At 34.9% G+C, this 19,733-nt stretch overlaps 1 protein-coding gene across 1 annotated transcript in view; it reads left to right on the top strand.

The window, feature by feature from the left end:
• The window catches only part of LOC127163946 (kinesin-like protein KIF21A), a 54,666-nt gene that overhangs the window by 11,061 nt on the left and 23,872 nt on the right, over positions 1-19,733 (top strand). The window contains 11 exon segments of the mRNA XM_051107526.1: positions 8,028-8,250; positions 12,158-12,340; positions 12,715-12,864; positions 14,513-14,644; positions 14,947-15,114; positions 15,475-15,590; positions 15,693-15,888; positions 16,124-16,313; positions 17,752-17,815; positions 17,905-18,105; positions 18,805-18,852. Coding sequence (XP_050963483.1) covers positions 8,028-8,250; positions 12,158-12,340; positions 12,715-12,864; positions 14,513-14,644; positions 14,947-15,114; positions 15,475-15,590; positions 15,693-15,888; positions 16,124-16,313; positions 17,752-17,815; positions 17,905-18,105; positions 18,805-18,852 — 1,671 coding nt within the window.

Genomic DNA, 19,733 nt, shown 5'->3' with positions numbered 1-19,733 from the left:
TTAGCTGACCTCTTACTTGATAAGTTTTCGGGTTTGAGTCGTTTGTTCATCATGTGACAGCCCCTTAAGATAAACGAATGACTCAAAAAACCTGAAGACTCAAAACAGGTGAACTAATTCCAGTACAGAACCTAATAGGATGTTGCGCATGCGTGACTGAATCACTCCCCGAGACGACTCGTTCTTCCCGAGTCACATTAAAGATTTGTTCAAAATGAAAGGATCATTCAAGAACGACCCATTACTAATTCGTAGCATCGTGGACGCGCATCCCAGAGCTTGTGCTACACGAGCTTTCGGCTTTAAAAAGTATACAGATTTTTATTTTTCGAAAAATATGACAGATCGTTTCACTAGATAAGACCCTTATAAGTCCCTCGGCTGGGATTGTTTATAGCCCTTTGAAGCTGCATTTTGGAAGTTCAAAATTGGGACACCAATGAAGTCCATTATATGGAGAAAAATCCTAAAAGGCTTTTCTTCAAAAACCATAATTTCTTTACGACTGAAGACAGAAAGACATTAACATCTTGGATGAGTAAGTTATTTGTAAATTGTTGTTCTGGAAGTGGACTACTCCTTTAATCTTAGATATTTTTGACATCATTTTAGATTTTAATAGTAACAGTGGAGAATGTCAAGACCTCGGAAATTGGACAGAACAAAATCTCCATTAAGGAAATTTACAGACATTATTGATGTGTTTTGCTGTTTCATGGTAACTTAATTAGCTTAAGTAATATGAGGCCAGATTGTGGCCTGTTTGTTGAAAGCAGCAGCAGAACTAGTGAAAAAGCATTAAAGCAGAGTGTTTGCTTTTTAGAACAGCTTGGAAATCTGATGTCACGTGTTTGTGCTTCCTGTGGTATTACATAAGAAATCGAGCTTGTTTGTACCTGTTTATTAGGTTATTTAAATGAAATCCTTAGTAAAACAGTATAGAGGCCCTGAAACTCAAAACTAATCTGTGCAAAACCAACACTTCAATCAGGCTTTAATCTGGACAATACAACACAGATAAAGTGATAGTTAAGTTGACTGTTCAACGATGGCAAACGGAAAATGAAGGCGGGGAAATCCTCACATCCCATTTCTGTCTCCTGTGTCGCCGTGGTCACTTATTTACCCAGGAAAATGCTTTCCTGGGTAACGCAACCTTAAATGACCTTTCATTGAATATGAACTATTTGGACTTACAGAAAAAGGAGATTTCCCAGAATGGGATGTATTTTACAGCAGTTCCGTGTAGGGTTCAGTGATGATGTTTCTTTTCAGAAGTGTTTGAAGAGTCTTTGCATACACAGTCACAAATATGCAAAGAAAATCGTCTCACATAGACAGAATTTTGACTATCAGCAAGTCTAGGCTGCTGCGCAGTTTCACGCTCTATCCAAATATGCAAACGCAGAGTTACCTTTAAATGTCTATGCTTTTAAACTGGTGTTATTATGCAGTTAAGCCCCTTTCACACATACAGTCTTTACTGGTAAACTATCAGTAAATTACCATTAAGATATCATGTGTGAACATGACCTTTACAAAAATAATGTTAAATTAGTTGTGGCAATTTACTGTTATGAGAAGTTGTAACATTACCAGTAATGTGCTCTGTGTGAACGCAGAGCAAGATTACCAGTATGAGCATTTACAAGTTGAGAACGTGCTGACGTGCAATGTTTACTCTGGGCCGATCAGAACATTCTGACGCAGATGACGCATTTACTCCACGCTGTGTGGTTCGGTTTGAAGTTGTCTACTACAATGTCTCTGAGCCAAAAGCAGCCTCATGAATGCAACAGAAACACTAATTGTGTATACCCCTCCATGTTCACAAACACAACACCGGGAGGCGCAACCATTAAGAAGTAATTTCTGGTTAATGATGTCACGGAATTTGCTGGTATTTTGAAACTGATGTTTAAATGGTGCTTTACCGGTAAAAAGACGGAACGTCGTTGCCTCTGTGAACAGTGCATTTTTGTATTTACTAGAAAAGTCGTTCTGATAATTTTACGGCAATTTACTAGTATGGAAGGGGCTTTAAAGGGGCTATGTGTGAAAGGGGGTATAAACACACAGCAGCGTTTGTTATAGTGCCCTCTGTGGCAGTCGTAAGATTGAAACTTGTCCTTTCTTTACTTTATAAATTTCATTGTGAAGCATTCTGGGGTGCATTTCTTAAAAGCTTTGTTAGTCAACTATTGTTGCAAGTTCTGTCGTTACTAACATAGTTAAATGATTTGTTTAACTGTTTCCTGAGGCCATAGTTGCAACAAACATTCGCAAACGGCATTGCAAAGTTATGTTGTTGGAACCACAGCTCTTGACCTCTGGGTGGAAGTATAGTTTCTTGTTAGGGAATGTGGTTTGAGTGACGGATATGTAACAAAGTTACTATGGTTTCGAGAAACTGTCATGATTTAACTGGTAGTTAAGCAGTTACACTGCTGTACAGAAAATGCATCCTTTGACTAGATATTGTAAAGGAAATCTAGAAATCTTAATTACTCACCCTCATGTTCCTCCAAACCCATAAGACCTTTGTTCATCTTTGGAACACATTAAGATATTTTGGATGAAATCTGAGAGCTTTCTGACCCTGCATAGACTGCAATGCAACTACCATGTTCAAGACCCAGAAAGGTAGTAAGGACATCATTAAAATAGTCCATGTGACATCAGTGGTTCAACTTTAAGTTTATGAAGCTACGAGAATATTTTTATGTGCAAAGAAAACAAAAAGGATGACTTTATTTAACAATGTACTACCTTTCTGGGCCTTGAACATGGTAGTTGCATTGCTGTCTGTGCTCCGAAGATGAACATGATGAACAGGAAGACTCTTACAGGTTTGGAACAACATGAGGGTGCCTAGTTAGTGAAAGAATTTTAGTCTTAAATGAAACCTTGGGTAAGACTTGTATGGCTTAATATAACGTAAATTATGTCTCTTACTGATATTATGTATAAAAGACCCATAAAAGATTTACGTTATTTTAAAATCCACTTCGTTTTATATATTTAGGACTATGGGGGGCGCCATTATTTTGATGATTTGAAATTTTTCACTCGGGCAGCTATTCGTTGAGCTACTGTCGCTACCTGTCGCTACTGTCGCTACTGTCACAACTCGGAAAAAATAAAATACTGATACAATGACCACAGCTACTGAAAGAGCTTACAGTTGGTGATGGATATAAGTATAGTTTTAAACCAAATGCTGTACCATTGATTTTCCCCGCAAGGAGTCTAAACGCCCCTGGATATCGAGTGAAATCCACGCTGAGAAACTCATTCAGTGGCTGCAGCGTCATGACAAGCGTTAGCATGTTTACATCCTGCCATATTGGCATCTAGCGTTTCTTGTCTCTGCCGTTTGTAAGCTCTTTCAGTAGCTGTGGTCTACTAAAAGCCTCCAAGGCATTAGGGCTAAGGTAGGGAGAAGAAAGACGAGAGTCTTCAGGAAGTTTTATTCGTCCATAGGCATCTTCCCATTTTTTTTCTCCTCTTCTTATCACTTTTTTTCTATTCGACTCAAAATTACAACTAAAACCGCACAAAGTGGCATCGTATTAGTATTTTATTTTCCAAGTTGTGTTGTGGTAAAAATAGCAAGTTAACCAAGTGGCCCCCATGAAAAGCCCCCCATAGTCCAAAATATGTATAAAATGATGTGGATTTTTTAATAACGTAAGTCTTTCATGGGTTTTCTACTATGTATTTTAGTTAGAGACATCATTTACTTTATATTAATCCATACAAGTCTTAATACCCCGGGGTTCCCTTTAACCGATCAACAACAGTAAGGTTCTTTCCAACCCAATCTAACTGGAAACCGCTTGGTCTACCAGCCTTGTAAACTTGACACATGTTGTACTCTTTGTGGGTGAACAGATTAAAACTTTTGCACCTTGATATTCAGCTGTCAAGTTTAACCACTTACCATTTTTGTGTGTAATATGCATCACATGGATCTGTAGGTATGCTGTCACAGGCTGTTTATCATATTTATCAAAGCCATACAGGTTGGAAGCTATTATCTTTCTCATTATAATGACTACAACAGTCATGAAGTGCCATTGTAGTTTTTAAATGTGGGTGTTGTAGAAATCGCAAACATGTGATCTGTTAGCTCTTTACTAGTATTACTCATTAATAGTATAATCAAAGGAATCTAAACCGATCAGTGTGTTTATTAGTCAGACCATCCAGAACAAATGCAAGGTGTGATAAGCAGGATTAAGCGTGTGTTCAGCTAATGCATTTAATGAAATAGTAGTTTATTTTTAGTAGTTTGTGGAGGATTTTCCAATAGCCAATGTCAAAATCTTGTTGCTGAATCTTTGGTTTTAGATGTAGGCAACAATGCATGATGAAGAAATACAGTGATCTCATATCGAATTATGGTATCATGTGTTCTCATCTCAAAAACAAGCAATAAATCAGCTGTTAATGAGACTAGGAAATAAAATGTACCCATAATACCACTCAGAGTCAATAACAGGGTCGTGTTTTTCCAGGGCAGGATACATCAGCACTTACCCATCTGTCTCCATCTGCTTTATTGGAATTTTTTCTAACATTGTTTATGTTGCCAGTTCTGCTTAGCTCACCGTTTGAGATCATTGTGAGTTCATCTGAGACGTTTTAGAGGTCAAATGATCACCACCGCAGACAAAATGGACCCTTGTGCTTCAGGGTATAGTGACTAGATAACTGTTGGACCTGTAGAACGTGGTCCAATCCACTTAAGCTACTGATCTTTTCCTTGGGAAAAGGGAGGCCGTGGAGATGTCTTTGTCACTGTAATCGCAGTAATGAGGCCTGTGGGTTGAGGTTAACGCATTCAGTCAGAAGCTGAGCTTATTTTATGCCTTGTGAACAATGTGTGACCCTCCCCATGTATAGCATTAGATGATATAACAGCTTTCCTGAGAAAATCCATTGAAAGTCCATTTCACCAAAACTTAAAGCTTCAAGAAGTTCTCAGATATACCATAAAAAGTATTCCGTATTAATCAAATGGTTTAATCTAAGTCTTCCGAGGGGTCACAGTTGTTTAATATAATGAAAAGATACATTTGAAGCTTAAATGTGCTTCTCATTTGTGTTTCGAAGCTAAACGAAAGTCTTAGGAGTTTTGATTCATGATTCTTTTAGTGCTTGGGTGGGAACTGGGAAGTATTTGGAAAATCCAATTTTAATTCTTATTGCTTAGACCAAATGATAATTTCAGCGTCAACGGATATTTATTGAGCACTGAGTTTGTATAAAGAAAAAACAGCTTAAGTACTGTGTGATTATGCTCTTATATGACAGATTATTAATAAGCAATTTAGACTCATTATTGCCAGTTATCGTCTCTATCAAACTTTGCATGTCACAGAGCAACACACAGCAATGTTTCATTCCAGAATGAATCAGGGTTTTTTTTTTTTGTTTTGTTTTAACAAATTGATTGAGTGACTAATTCAATGACTCATTTATGAAGGAAGTCACTTGTTTCTTTGCTGAATGATTCAATGTTTTTGAACTAATCATTTCAGTGTATGATTCAGTCGTACTGCTAGCAAAGTAACCGTTGCATAATAAAATAACTTTTACTTTTCACAGACTTTTTTCACAGACTTTTTATTTAAAGGCAACATACATTTAACTCAACAATTTGTCTAAACTATACAGTATTAATTATAATAAACGGTATATAAAAATATAGTAAAATGCACAAACAAAAATTACTTATTTATTTATTCATTCATTCATGAGGACAACTGAGGGACTCATATGGAACTATTACAGAAGGTTCAAACACTCACTGATGCTCCAGAAGGAAAAATGATGCATTAAAAGCCAGGGGTGTAAACTTTTGAACAGAATGAAGATGTACATTTTTTTCTTATTTTGCCTAATTATCATAGTGTTTCCTTCTGAAGCATCAGTGAGCGTTTGAACCATCCGTAATAGTTGCATATGAGTCCCTCAGTTGTCCTCAGTGTGAAAAGATGAATCTCAAAATCATACAGTCATTGTTGAAAAGGGTTCAAATATACAAAAATGCTAAAATATCAAAGAATTTGTGGGACCTAAAGGATTTGTCCTGAAGAGCAGTGGGAAGTTTAACTGTTCAGGACAAACAAGGGACTCATTAACAACTAAAAAACAAACAAACAGAAACACAGCTGTGGATCATTCAGGTAACAACACAGTATTAAGAATCAAGTGTATGTAAATTTTTGAACAGGGTCATTTTTATAAATTTAACTATTTTTTTCTCTTGAGGACTATATGTAAACACCTTTAATGTAAAATATCTTATTCAGGTAAATACTAAATAAAAATTACATGCATTTTGTATGATCCCTCTTATTTTAGTAAAATAAATAACATTTTGCAGATTCTGTATGTAAACTTTTGACCTCAACTATATATTACTATTTGTTCGTCTTAAAATACAACAAAACATATTATAATGTGCATAGTGTCCTGGTAAAAAAAAAATGTGTTGCATCTGTCCAAATAAAACTTACGCAAACAGTCCTGTTTCAGATAAACCCTGGGTGTTAATTTGAACCTAATTCTCAAATCTGTCGGACGACTCGCTGGAGTGTTTTGTGCAAGCTGTTGAAATGGGAAATGTGTTTCACTCTCATAAATGTCTCACAATATCTTTTACGGTATGTATAATTACACACGCAGAGGCGTACTATGGTCTCACATTGACATCATTTGTGGTTAAGGGGTTCTTGGAGTGCATTTGGGTTTACAAGACCAATTTATAGATCCTCAAGACTTTAAAGATTTATAGTGGTCAGAGGTCGTCATTGTAATATGGCTTATTTTTAAGTTATGTGTTTATGTATCCACTCTAAGCTGCATAGAATGCACTGAGTAGCTCTGAAACCAAGGAACAAAATTAACCCTTGAGTGCCTGTATTCAGGATTTTAGAGGGTTTGGAGACACTGGAGATGTCACTGGAAAAGACTGGACACACACGAGTGTCTGAGTAGCATTACTGTCTTAAAAATGACATCACAACTGAAAGAGAGAAAAGAAGCTTGCAGCTGGAAAATCATGCTATGAACTGAGGTTAAAAACAGAGTAGCACTGTTTAAAATATTAGGACGCTGATTCAGTAACAGTATGTTAATCTGCATGCAAATGTATAAATAATTAATACTAAAAACATGATAATTTCGTCTCATGTTATTGTTTCTTGCACCAAAAATTATGTAAGTTTTATTATACATTATTTATTACATTCTGACACATCTGCATGGAACCTGCGTAACTATAATCATTTAGTTTTACATATGTGGGAATGTTAATGTGTGTTGGGGGCAAAGAATTAAACTTGCAACAGTTTTTGCTACCACCTTTTAGACTTCCATATGTAAATTACCTCTTTAACAGTTGTTTTCCATGATACTTTCCCTTCAAAAATCATTGGAAATAATGGCTAAAAAGTAAAAGGCAGAGAGGCAGGTTGTGTTGAAGGAAAGGTTTAAATAATGAAAACAGAAAACGTGAGTAAATGAATCCCAGGGTGTGACTGTTTACCTATCGTGTTGCCAGAGCTTCCTCTCTCGCTCTCCTCTAACAGAGAGCATCTGTGTTCATGAACGGACTCGGGATTGGAGCGTTTTTGGAGTGTTTTTTTTTCCACGAGTACAGTATCCTAGAAGACTTTTTTAAACCATTAGAGGCACAAATCCTAGATTTTTTTAACCATTATGTAACAATTAAACTAGCATGAATAACCTATAAAGATTTAATTTTTTATCAACTGTTAAAATAAAAATGTTGGCCTGTCCCACCTCAAAGATCTTGACTTTGCTGACTGTATCCATGAAATTAAAATTAAATATCAAATGAATGTGAATAAATATCAGATCAATAGATCTTCACTGTCACACAACAATTCGTCATTATGTTCATTCGAAAATGCTCTTGTTTCAAAATAAAAAGCATTTATTCAGATAAATGATTTGCCTCTTTAATGTAAACATTTTCTATTTTTTTTTCCCAGGATTCGTCCACAGTTGGCGAAGGAAAAGATAGAAGGATGTCACATCTGCACGTTTGTGACCCCTGGGGAGCCCCAGGTTGTTTTGGGAAAGGACAAGGCCTTCACGTTTGACTATGTTTTTGACATGGACTCGCAGCAGGACAGTATCTACAGCAACTGCACTGAGAAACTCATCGAAGGCTGTTTTGAAGGATATAATGCCACTATCTTCGCCTATGGACAGGTAAGATTGCAAAATGACCAGAAACCCAGTAACGAAGTGAAGTAATTTAGTCTGCACTGAAAATGTTTAGGTTTTCAGCCCAGAACTTTTGGGTCCAGAAGTTTTCCATTTCAGCCAAGAATTTAATTACACTTAAAAATAAAGGTGCTTAAAGGAGAAGTCCACTTCCAGAACAACAATTTACAGATAATGTACTCACCCCCTTGTCATCCAAGATGTTCATGTCTTTCTGTCTTCAGTTGTAAAGACATTATGTTTTCTGAGGAAAACATTTCAGGATTTTTCTCCATATAATGGACTGATATGGTGCCCCGATATGGTGAACTTCCAAAATGCAGTTTAAATGTGGCTTCAAACTATCCCAGATGTAGTTGTAAATGATCCCAACCGAGGAAGAAGGGTCTTATCTAGCGAAACGGTCGGTTATTTTCATAAAAATAATGTCACGTGTGAGACACATACATTTTCTACTGTTATGCTAAATACTAATTACATTTGTTGTCGTATGCGCTGATTTATATTTCTGAGTGCACACAATCATGCAAGTGAGAGAAATCACGTCTTTTTCATGAGAGTAAAAAGAATCCACCTCCGAGAAATGGTTTTCCATAGAAACCGGCTCAAACTAACTATTAAAATAAGAATAAAGTTGCGTCTGAAAGCTGCATCAAGTGTGGAAACTACTCCGCAAAAAGAAAAAAAGAAAAAGCTTTCTTAAAAGTACGCATGGACGTTTTCTTAATATGATCATTAAAAACCAACAGACTGATTAAAATGCAAGCTCTTTTCTCAATATGCGACATGTGGGACAAGGGGTGAAAAGAAATGATGAATGAAGAAGATGGTGCAGAAAAATCAAAATATTGAGAAAATCACCTTTAAAGTTGTCTAAATGAAGTTCATAGCAATGCATATTACTAATCAAAAATTAAGTTTTAATATATTTACGATAGGAAATTTACTAAATATCTTCCTGGAACATGATCTTTACTTAATATCCTAATGATTTTTGGCATAAAATAAAAATCGATAAATTTGACCCATTTGATGTATTGTTGACTATTGCTACAAATACCTGTGCAGCATAAGACTGGCTTTGTGGTCCAGGGTGACATATTATTAATGAAATGTTACGAACAGAGCCTCAGCACACTCTCATGGCAATTTGTAACTATATATTTAGTTTTGACTACTTTGTATGAATTTGTACAATCTCATTCATAAGTTTTCATACTGTCTGCTTAAGCCACACTGATTTAGGTTGACCTCCCTTTTTTTTTTTTTTTTTTTTTAAATCATACTTTTCAATATCAGTCACATTGTACCAATTCTTATGAAATCATCACTGTATAAAATAGTTTAATTTTAGTGAATTGTCTTATTTGAACTGTTTAAAAGAGCCTGTTCAAAAACCAGTTCATGGCTTCTTGTGTGTTCTTGCTTTATAGCAATGACGAAGTATTTTGTAGGCTAAACCGGAATTTAGCAGCACCCTGGTTCTTTTGACAAAACCCATTAAAATTTTTTCATTGGCTTTAGGCTTACTGGAGAATATAAGGTTTGTGACCAGCAAAAGTTTATGATTCTCATTCAACATGATAGTCTTAAACAAATTTGCAACACTATGGTTGCAAAACCTAAATGTCACCACCATTCACCAGCTTCCAACAACTTTTTAAGTGTCTAACAAACGTTTTCCGTGAAATTTTGGGTTAGCATAGTTTGCAAAATGCGATTATAAACATGACGCTGTGAAATTGAACTAGTAAGTTGATAAGTTAAGTAATGTCAATGACTAGTCTCATTTAGATACTTGTTAGCAACCGCCTTTTTCAAGACCCTTTCATCCAAGTAAAAGCTTTTAAAAAATCACAGGTAGGCATTACTGATGTGTTTGATGTCACAGAACAAAACATGAAAATATTTTGAGATTTCAGGCATTTAAGGAATGTCCTAAAAATCCTTTGATTTTGAACTTGTTTCTTGGTTTTGGCCTGAAAGATGACGTAAGCGCTGCAGCGCTCTGTAAAAGTGTGTGTGTGTGTTTTTACATTTTTGTAAACTTTTTCTGCACATTTTGCTTTACTGTACAAAGCAAATGTGCAGTAAATGTGGAGCATGCTACTTATCAAGCAAAGCAAACAAACCGTGATACTTCTGTCAGAGCTTGAACGATGAACATGTTCTGACAAGAACGCTGTTGTTGTTTTTTCTTTTAAGTAATCTAACGCTAATAGATTACTAAAAAGGTCTAATCCCCTCAGTCCAAATGTGTTGTTTTTTTCCTCAGTAGAGTTAGTGTATTAAGTCTCAAGTTCTTTCTTTGAATAATGATTAAAAAACCTCTCCCTCATGAGAGTCCCGACTCTTTGTCAGCCTTTTCTGGCTTTGTTAATTCTCCCCCTGTTGTTTGGGGGTCTTGTCTTCCTGTCAGCGTCTCTTTCAGCGGGTGATGTGCGCAGGCCCTGTGTGTCATTCTTCTGTGTGTCTATGGCGACAGAGACCCCAAACGTCTTTTGTCTGGCCTGTCACCCCCACTCTTGTTGCCTCGGCTAAAAGAAAATGTCTCTGCTTCACATTTACCACACATATCAACCGCACAGGCAGGTTTTCCACAAGACTTTGGAACCCAGCGTTTTTGGGTTTTAACGCTAAATGAGTTTTGACACATTCTGTGGAAAAGTAGAGCGATTCAGTATAATTTTAAAGAAATTAATTAATTGATTGATATATTTTATGTAAATTCTTAAACCCATTTAAGCCCCATTTATTTCCATTGTATATATGTTTTACTAATTTCAATTTAAAAAAAAATACATCTGCATTACTATAAATGTTTTTTATCTTTGTTTGTGCACACTGAGGGACAGGTTGATTTTATATATATATATATATATATATATATTTTTTTTTTTTTTTTTTTTTTTTTTTGTTATATACAGTTAAAGTCACAAGTTTACGTACACCTAGCAGAATCTGCAAAATGTTAATTATTTTACCAAAATAAAAGGGATCATACAAAATGCACGTTATTTTTTATTTAGTACTGACCTGAATAAGATGTCACATAAAAGACATTTACATATAGTCCAGAAGACAAAATAATAGTTAAATTTATACAAATAACCCCGTTCAAAAGTTTACATCTTTAATCCTTCAGGTCCCACAAATTCTTTGTTTTGTTTTTTTTTTTTTAGCATTTTTTGTGTATTTGAACCCTTTCCAAAACAATGACTGTATGATTTTGAGATCCATCTTTTCACACTGAGGACAACTGAGAAACTCATGCAACTATTACAGAAGGTTCATACGCTCACTGAAGCTTCAGAAGGAAAAATCTGAAGATTAGGGTAAATCTAACTTATTTTGTCTTCTGAGGAACATGTAAGTATGTTCTGTAGCTTCTGAAAAGCAGTACTAAATGAAAAAAATAAGATATTTAGGCAAAATAAAAAAAAAATGTACACATTCTCATTAAGTTCAAAAGTTTTCACCCCCGGTTCTTAATGCATCATTTTTCCTACTGAATCATCAGTGTTTGAACCTTCAGTAATAGTTGCATATGAGTCCCTCAGTTGTCCTCAGTGTGAAAAGATTGATCTCGAAATCATACAGTCATTGTTGGAAAGGGTTCAAATACACAAACATGTCTTTTCTGAAGAACAAAAGGCAGTTTAACTTTCCATGTCAAACGAGGGACTCATGAGCAACTATCAAACTGAGGGACAAATTTAATTTGTTTCTGGTGGCAATTGTTGCAGGTGGTGTCCATAGACTTTAAGTTGAAAATTATCTGAAATATTCTTTTAATTTACAATGAGGAACTTTGAAACGCATCGTAAGTTAATTACTAATATCCTCTGACTGAGTGGTCTTGTTTACCTGACATCCTCCTGTGTCTTTCCAGACTGGTTCGGGAAAGACCTACACCATGGGCACGGGCTTTGACGTGAACATCAGTGATGAGGAGTTGGGAATTATTCCACGGGCGGTCAGCCATCTCTTCAGAGGCATCGAGGAGCGGCGACAGGCCGCCACAGAACAAGGGCGACCCGTACCTGAGTTTAAGATCAACGCCCAGTTCTTAGAGGTAAATAACACCTTAACTGTCAGTTTCAATTGTAGTCTGGTTTCATCTAAGCTTAAGTAACCACCCTTTAGCGATCTTTCAACCAACAGAGGTGTTATTTCCAGTCTTAATGGAAGTGAAGATGTTGAGTTATCTCTTCATATCAGCACTGAGGTTTAAATTTATCCTGTGATAAGTGTAGCAGAGCTGCCGTCATGCTGGGATGCAAAGGGTGGTGTTGACAGCGTGCCACAAATATAACATGCCTGTCGTAACTTTGGCAGAGATTGGAAGACGTTAGAGATGTTAGCATACATGTCTGAGCTTGGCTAATTAATTACTTAACCACTCCTGCATATTTTCAGCTGTCTAAGGTGCGGTGTTTTGTTTCATAGTTGTACAATGAGGAGGTGCTGGACCTGTTTGATTCCACTCGAGATGTGGAAGCCCGCAAGCAGAAATCCAACATTAAGATTCATGAAGATGCCAATGGAGGAATTTACACAGTTGGAGTCACAACACGAACTGTTAGCTCAGAAGCAGAGGTTGGTTTATACTAGGGGTTGAGGACATATCTTATCTTCTGCATTTGCTAAAATGCATTTTTTTTAAATGTATATTTTTATTTTTTTCAAGGGTTTCCCCCATGAAAAAATTAAAAAATGGTTGATTTTAATTAATGCAATCAAAAAATGCAGTGATTCAAAATTATTTATCTATAAATGTTTTTTTTTTTCCTTTTTTTTTTCAGTTATTTTAAATAAAAGTGTTTTATCTTTATTTTTAGATTTTTGTCAGTTATTATTACAAACCAGTTAGCAGCAGGGCTGCCCCATACCACTTTTTCAGAACCGATCCCGGTCCAATACCAAAAATTCTGAGTATTGCCCCATACCGATATCGATCAGATGACAGCGCCGTTTTTTTGTTTTTTTTTAATCATTGTAGAATTTCTATAACTCAGTGTGTGTTGACGTCTTTTGTGTGTTACACATAATCTACTAACTTCATTATTAAAAAAATAACAAACGAAAAAATACATAATCATAATCTGAAATACTACAGTTAGTGGAAAATTCAATAGCAGAAGTTACTCTAGAAAAATCATGAGTGTCCAATCATTTTATAAAATCTAAACTTTCAGTGAAAAAAAAACAAAAAAAAAAAAAAAAAACATTTAGTGGGGATCAAATTAAAGTGAATAAGTGTAGGACTAAATCTGGTAAAATGTTACACATTGCTCTTTGTATTGTTGTAAAAATACATTCATGAAAAACTAGTTATACATTTATATATAAATATATACTATGAAAAGACATTTATTTTTAAATGTACAACAGTAATGATGCAGCAACATATGATAGATGAGACAAACAAGAAAGGAGAGAAAAGTTTGCGTGAACTTGACTATTCATCTGTACTACACATTAAACTATGGAACGGCTTCAGAACACTTGAAATATAGTGCACAAAAAACTTTATTATGCTTTATAATGTTTTTGTGGCTTTTGTGGAGCTTAACAATAACACAAAATAGTGTAAGCGGAAATCGGATTTGAGTTGGTCTCGTGTGACCAATATCCCGATCCAGCAGAAAATGCCAGTATCGGAGCGATACCGATACAGAATATCGGATCGACGCACACCCCTAGTAATCAGTCCATTTTATGTCATAAAAATATGTAATAAAATAAATTTATAATAATAAAAAAAACTAATAAAAGTAATTTGTATTGTGTAAGTTTTCCAGATTTCTTTATTAAAACACACACACACACACACACACAGATGCGTTGTTTATAAGTTCTTTTTTATTACATTTTATTACTTTGTCTTTTTATTAAATATATATATATATATATATTTGTGGATTATTTCAAGAAATGTCTTTTTTGTCATATTTATTTGTTAAGTTTGTCAGGTTTTGTCATTTTATTTTATTTTTTAAAAAAAAAGCTATTTTAATTTGAATAATATAGAAACCTCTATAATTTATATAGTATTTTGTCTGTATAAGAATTTGTGAGTTTTTTACAAAAATATAAATCAATAAAATTTGATCAGTTATTTTAAAGTTTAAAGTATTCATCCATTCATCATCGTTTCATGAATTTCTTCATTGTCAATCATTCTCAGGAGAGCTGAATTATCTCAGTGCCTATAACCCAGAATTCTCCTCTCTGTTTCTTTCAGATGATGCAGTGTCTCAGATTGGGCGCTTTGTCCCGCACCACCGCCAGCACTCAGATGAATGTCCAGAGCTCACGCTCACATGCCATCTTTACCATCCACCTGTGCCAAGTTCGCGTCTGTGCCTCAGACAATGTAGGTGGCAAATCTCCTACAGCTGGAAAACTTTGGCTCAGATGACACTGTCACACAGCAGTGAAAGAGCATTTGTTATTCTGTATACACCACCTTGGAAATGAACAAAGTGCCTCCATAGAATTTTAGACACATGCTGAAATCTGTTTTGGAATATATATTTTCATATTTCATTGTTATCAACATTCAGGCCCCATGATAAGTGTGTTATGCTTATTTTATTGGGGAACTTAAGTAGATTGAGCTGTACTATACTATTAAACTCTACTTCCTTCAATTTTTAATTCTATGTTGTCTTCCAGGACACAGAGACCGATAACAGACTGGTGAATGGCTCCTCGGAAATGAACGAGTTTGAGACGCTAACAGCTAAATTTCACTTTGTGGATTTAGCTGGCTCTGAGCGACTCAAGAGAACAGGCGCCACAGGGGACCGAGCCAAAGAGGGCATCTCTATCAACTGTGGACTGGTAAGAAAAGAAGTGGAAGTGGAAAAACCACCATTTCATAAACACCAAAAATACCCACCGTTTCTCAAGTATAACTACAAAACAATATGCATGTTAGCATGATTTCAGTAGATTAAAATCACTTAGTAACCTTTTCTGTTTGAAGTTATGTCCAGTTTTACTACAAACATAAAATTCACTACAACATAAAATGAAATAATTGTGAGTAATATTATTGACTTTTTTTATATATTCAAGCATTTTTACTGGAGTAAACAAGGACATACTGTCTATGACAGAGTAAATGATTCTATATCTGTATATTTGGTCTGGATTACTTTTAATAATTAATAATTCAGTTTTTGTTTTGTTGTAATAAAGTTAGCTCTTGGCAATGTGATCAGCGCTTTGGGTGACAGGAGCAAACGCTCCACACACGTGCCTTACCGTGACTCCAAACTCACTCGCCTGCTTCAAGATTCCCTCGGAGGAAACAGGTGAGCATTTGTACATTATTTCCATTTTTAGACAACTTATTAGGAGATATTCCAGATGTTTGTGCAGTTTTTTAAATATTGCCTCTCTCTTGTGACCTACAGTCAGACAGTGATGATCGCCTGCATCAGTCCATCAGATAGAGACTTCATGGAGACCCTTAACACTCTTAAATATGCAAACCGTGCTCGTAACATCAAGAACAAAGTAATGGTGAACCAGGACCGGGCCAGCCAACAGATCAGCGCTCTGAGAACAGAGATCGCCCGACTGCAAATGGAGCTCATGGAGTACAAGACGGTTTGTGCTCTGTCCATATATATTTCAAGTATAAAAGCGTTCCTGTATTATATCAAATAAACAAATCATGTTCACAAACATGATTTGTTAATATGATATAATATAGGAAGTTTTTTTTTTTTTTCCCCTAATTTAAATGAATAAATTTTTACATTATTTGTATTTTATATTATAACAAATAAAATAGAATAGAATAGAATAGAATGTTACATTTTTATATTTATTTTTGAAACAGGGCAAGCGTATGGTTGGTGAGGACGGTCTGGAAAGCATCAATGACATGGTGCATGAGAATTCCATGTTGCAGACAGAAAACAATAACCTGCGTGTACGAGTGAAGGCAATGCAGGAAACCATTGACGCCCAGAGAGCCAGACTCACCCAGCTGCTCAGCGACCAGGCCAACCAGACCCTCGCCAGAGCAGGTACAACAATGACATACAAAGGAAATGTCAAAGATTTTAGATAATAAGTTATAATAATAATAGAGAAGATAAAATTTAAACAATAATGAATTAATAAATTAAATAATTAATTAAAAAGAAAAACGAAAAGTTATCAAATATATGTATATTTTTATTTATATATAAGTGTATCAGTATCCGTTTTGTTTGGTTTGGTTTTGCTTTGCTTTTTGTTTGTTTGTTTGTTTGTTTGTTTGTTTTTGCTTTGCTTTGCTTTTTGTTTTGTTTTGCTTTGCTTTTTGGTCTTTAAAAATAAAAAATTGTGATGCACCTAAAAGGATTGATTGTTACTTTTCTAGATGGATTAAAATCTCATAGACAGAAATGGGATCATTTTTGTTTGGTTTTTGTTTTGCTTTGGTTTTTGTTTTGATTTGCTTTGCTTTGTTTTGCTTTTTTTGTTTGTTTGTTTTTGCATATTGTTTGGTTTTGCTTTGCTTTTTGCTTTGATTTGTTTTGTTTTGTTTTGTTTTGTTTTGTTTAACTTTGCTTTTTTGTGTGTTTTGTTTTGTTTGGTTTTTCTTTGCTTTTTGTTTTTTTGCTTTCTGGTCTTTAAAAAAAAATTGTGATGCACCTAAATGGATTGATTGTTACTTATCTAGATGGATTAAAATCTCATAGACAGAAAAGGGATCATTTTTGTTTGTTTTTTGTTTTGCTTTGCTTTTTGTTTTGTTTTGCTCTGCTTTTTGTTTTGCTTTGCTTTGCTTTGCTTTGTTTTGTTTTTTTGTTTTGCTTTGTTTTTCTTTAATTTTTGTTTGCTTTGCTTTAAGACAATTTTTAGAAATAATAGAAATAACAAATAACAATGGTTTTGTTTTGCTTTGCTTTGTTTTATTTTGCTTTTCTTTATTTTGCTTTGCTTTTTGGTCTTTAAAAATAAAAAAAAAACTGATGCACCTAAATGGATTGATTGTTACTTATCTAGATGGATTAAAATCTCAGACAGAAAAGGGATTATTTTTGTTTGTTTTTTGCTTTGCTTTGCTCTGCTTTGTTTTGTTTTGCTTTTCTTTGTTTTGTTTTTTTTTTGTTTTTGGGTTGCTTTGATTTTTGTTTGCGTTGCTTTGGTTTGCTTTAAGACAAATTTTAGAAATTATAGCAAATAACAATTGCTTTGTTTTGCTTTGCTTTTTGTTTTGTTTTGCTCTGCTTGTGTAATATTGTAATGTAATATTTTGTTAGGTCTCCTGAAGTGGATGAACAGCTTTTTTAAGAAGGTTACGCATTTTCTTTTACAGGTCTTAGAAAAAAAAAAGAAGTGGTGCACCAAAATGGATCGATTGTTACTTATCTAGATGGATTAAAATCTCATAGACAGAAAAGGGATCATTACCTTCAACTTTAAAATACATTTTGTGCTGTACCCAGCAAAATGTTTTTTCTTTTCTTTTTGCAGGTGAAGGAAGTGAAGAGATCGGAAACATGATTCAGAATTACATCAAAGAAATTGAGGAGCTCAGGTAATGCATGCAAACACAGTACATTCATACCCCAGAATTTCTTAAAACCTCTCTATATGTGTAATGTTTGTGTGTTGTGTGTTCTTTAGGGCAAAGCTACTAGAGAGTGAGGCTGTAAATGAAAACCTGCGAAAGAACCTGTCACGTGCCTCCACCCGCTCCTCATTTTATGGTCCAACCTCCATTACCCCCGGCCTCGTTGCACCCGAAAAAGATGCTACAGAGATCATTGAAATTGCAAAGAAAGACCTGGAGAAACTGAAGAAAAAGGAGAGGAAGAAAAAGAAGAGGTAAGCTACTGACACTGATGCTTAACCATGCAGCTGAGGAACAAGAAACTCAGATTTCCTTTTTATCCCTGGACAATAGAGGGTGTGTCAGGGATTGTTCTGCTCTGCTGTATGCCTCAAATGTGGTATACAGTTTCTATATTTCCTCACAGGCATCCTTATTGTGATAAGTTGCTTCCAATAGGAAACATTTGAAAATGCTGTAAAAAAATGCATTCATGTGTGACTGTCCATCTTCATCACAAGTTCTACTGACCTTTTCACCCACATGCATTTGTCAGCTTGGTTGTGTCAGTTACCCTGAGCTAAAAAAAGGAATCTTACATTTTTGTTAAACTTCAAGTCAAAATGCAACATGATAAGGCAGCTGACCATAATACTGCAACTAAAGTGGTCATAATTTAGAATGAGTTAGTCAGAAATTAATGTAATATATTCATAAATGATAATTTTTATCCCTTTTAACCTTTATTTTACAAAATAATATAAAACTATTGAATATAAGTACATTTTTTTTTAAGTATAAAACAGTTTAATACAAAAGTACATTGATCGTTTGAGAGTGTAGTGATTTTGTGTCATTTGCAATGATTCTTGGGAGTGTAGTCACTGCTAAGTTTTGTTTACATCAGATTATTTTAATCAAACATAATCTTCTTACTCTCACCTCACCTCCACCAAACCCCCTCACTCTTCAAGACTCCAGCAGATGGATGAAGGTGCTCATGAAGATCTTAAAAACATCAGGTTGGAGAATGTCATTAAATGCAGTTGTTCGACTAACCATAGTCATCGCACCATGGAAAAGCTGACTCATTGTACTTTCCTCTTCTCCTGTCTAATATAACACTTCAAAACATCACCAGTTCGAAGGTTTAGTGTTTGTGAACCTGTTTCAAATTCTAGTGAGCTGCCTTTGTGTTTAGTACCTGCATAGTCAGCAACACTAAGTAGCGCTTCTCAGGTTAAGCACACAGCAAAGTTTGACATGGTTACTTAAAAACATAGATAATACATACAATTGAGGTAAAAAGTTTACATACACCTTGCAGAATCTACAAAATATTAATTATTTTACCAAAATAATTTTATTTAGTACTGACCTGAATAAGATATTTCACATAAAAAATGTTTACATACAGTCCACAGGAGAGAATAATAGTTAAATTTATAAAAACGACCCTGTTCAAAATTTATATACACTTGATTCTTAATACTGTGTTGTTACCTGAATGATCAACAGCTGTTATTTATTTATTTATTTATTTTTTGTTTAGTGATAGTTGTTCATAAGTCCCGTGTTTGTCCTGAACAGTTAAATTGCCCCACAAATTCATTGTATTTTCAGCATTTTTGAGTATTTTAACCGTTTCCAACAATGGCTGTATGACTTTGCGATCCATCTTTTCACACTGAGGAGAACTAAGGGACTCATATGCAACAATTACAGAAGGTTCAAACCTTCACTGATGCTCCAGAAAAAAAGAAAAAAACGACGCATTAAGTGCCAGGGGTGTAAACTTTTGAACAGAATAAGAATGTGTACATTTTTCTAATTTGGCCTAAGTATATAATTTTTTTCATTTAGTACTGGCCTTCAGAATCTACAGAAGATACTTACATGTTTC

This window comes from Labeo rohita, chromosome 4, assembly GCF_022985175.1.
Source record: "Labeo rohita strain BAU-BD-2019 chromosome 4, IGBB_LRoh.1.0, whole genome shotgun sequence".
NCBI classification, from domain to species: Eukaryota; Metazoa; Chordata; class Actinopteri; order Cypriniformes; family Cyprinidae; genus Labeo; species Labeo rohita.
This window is presented reverse-complemented; position numbering and strand designations above follow the sequence as displayed.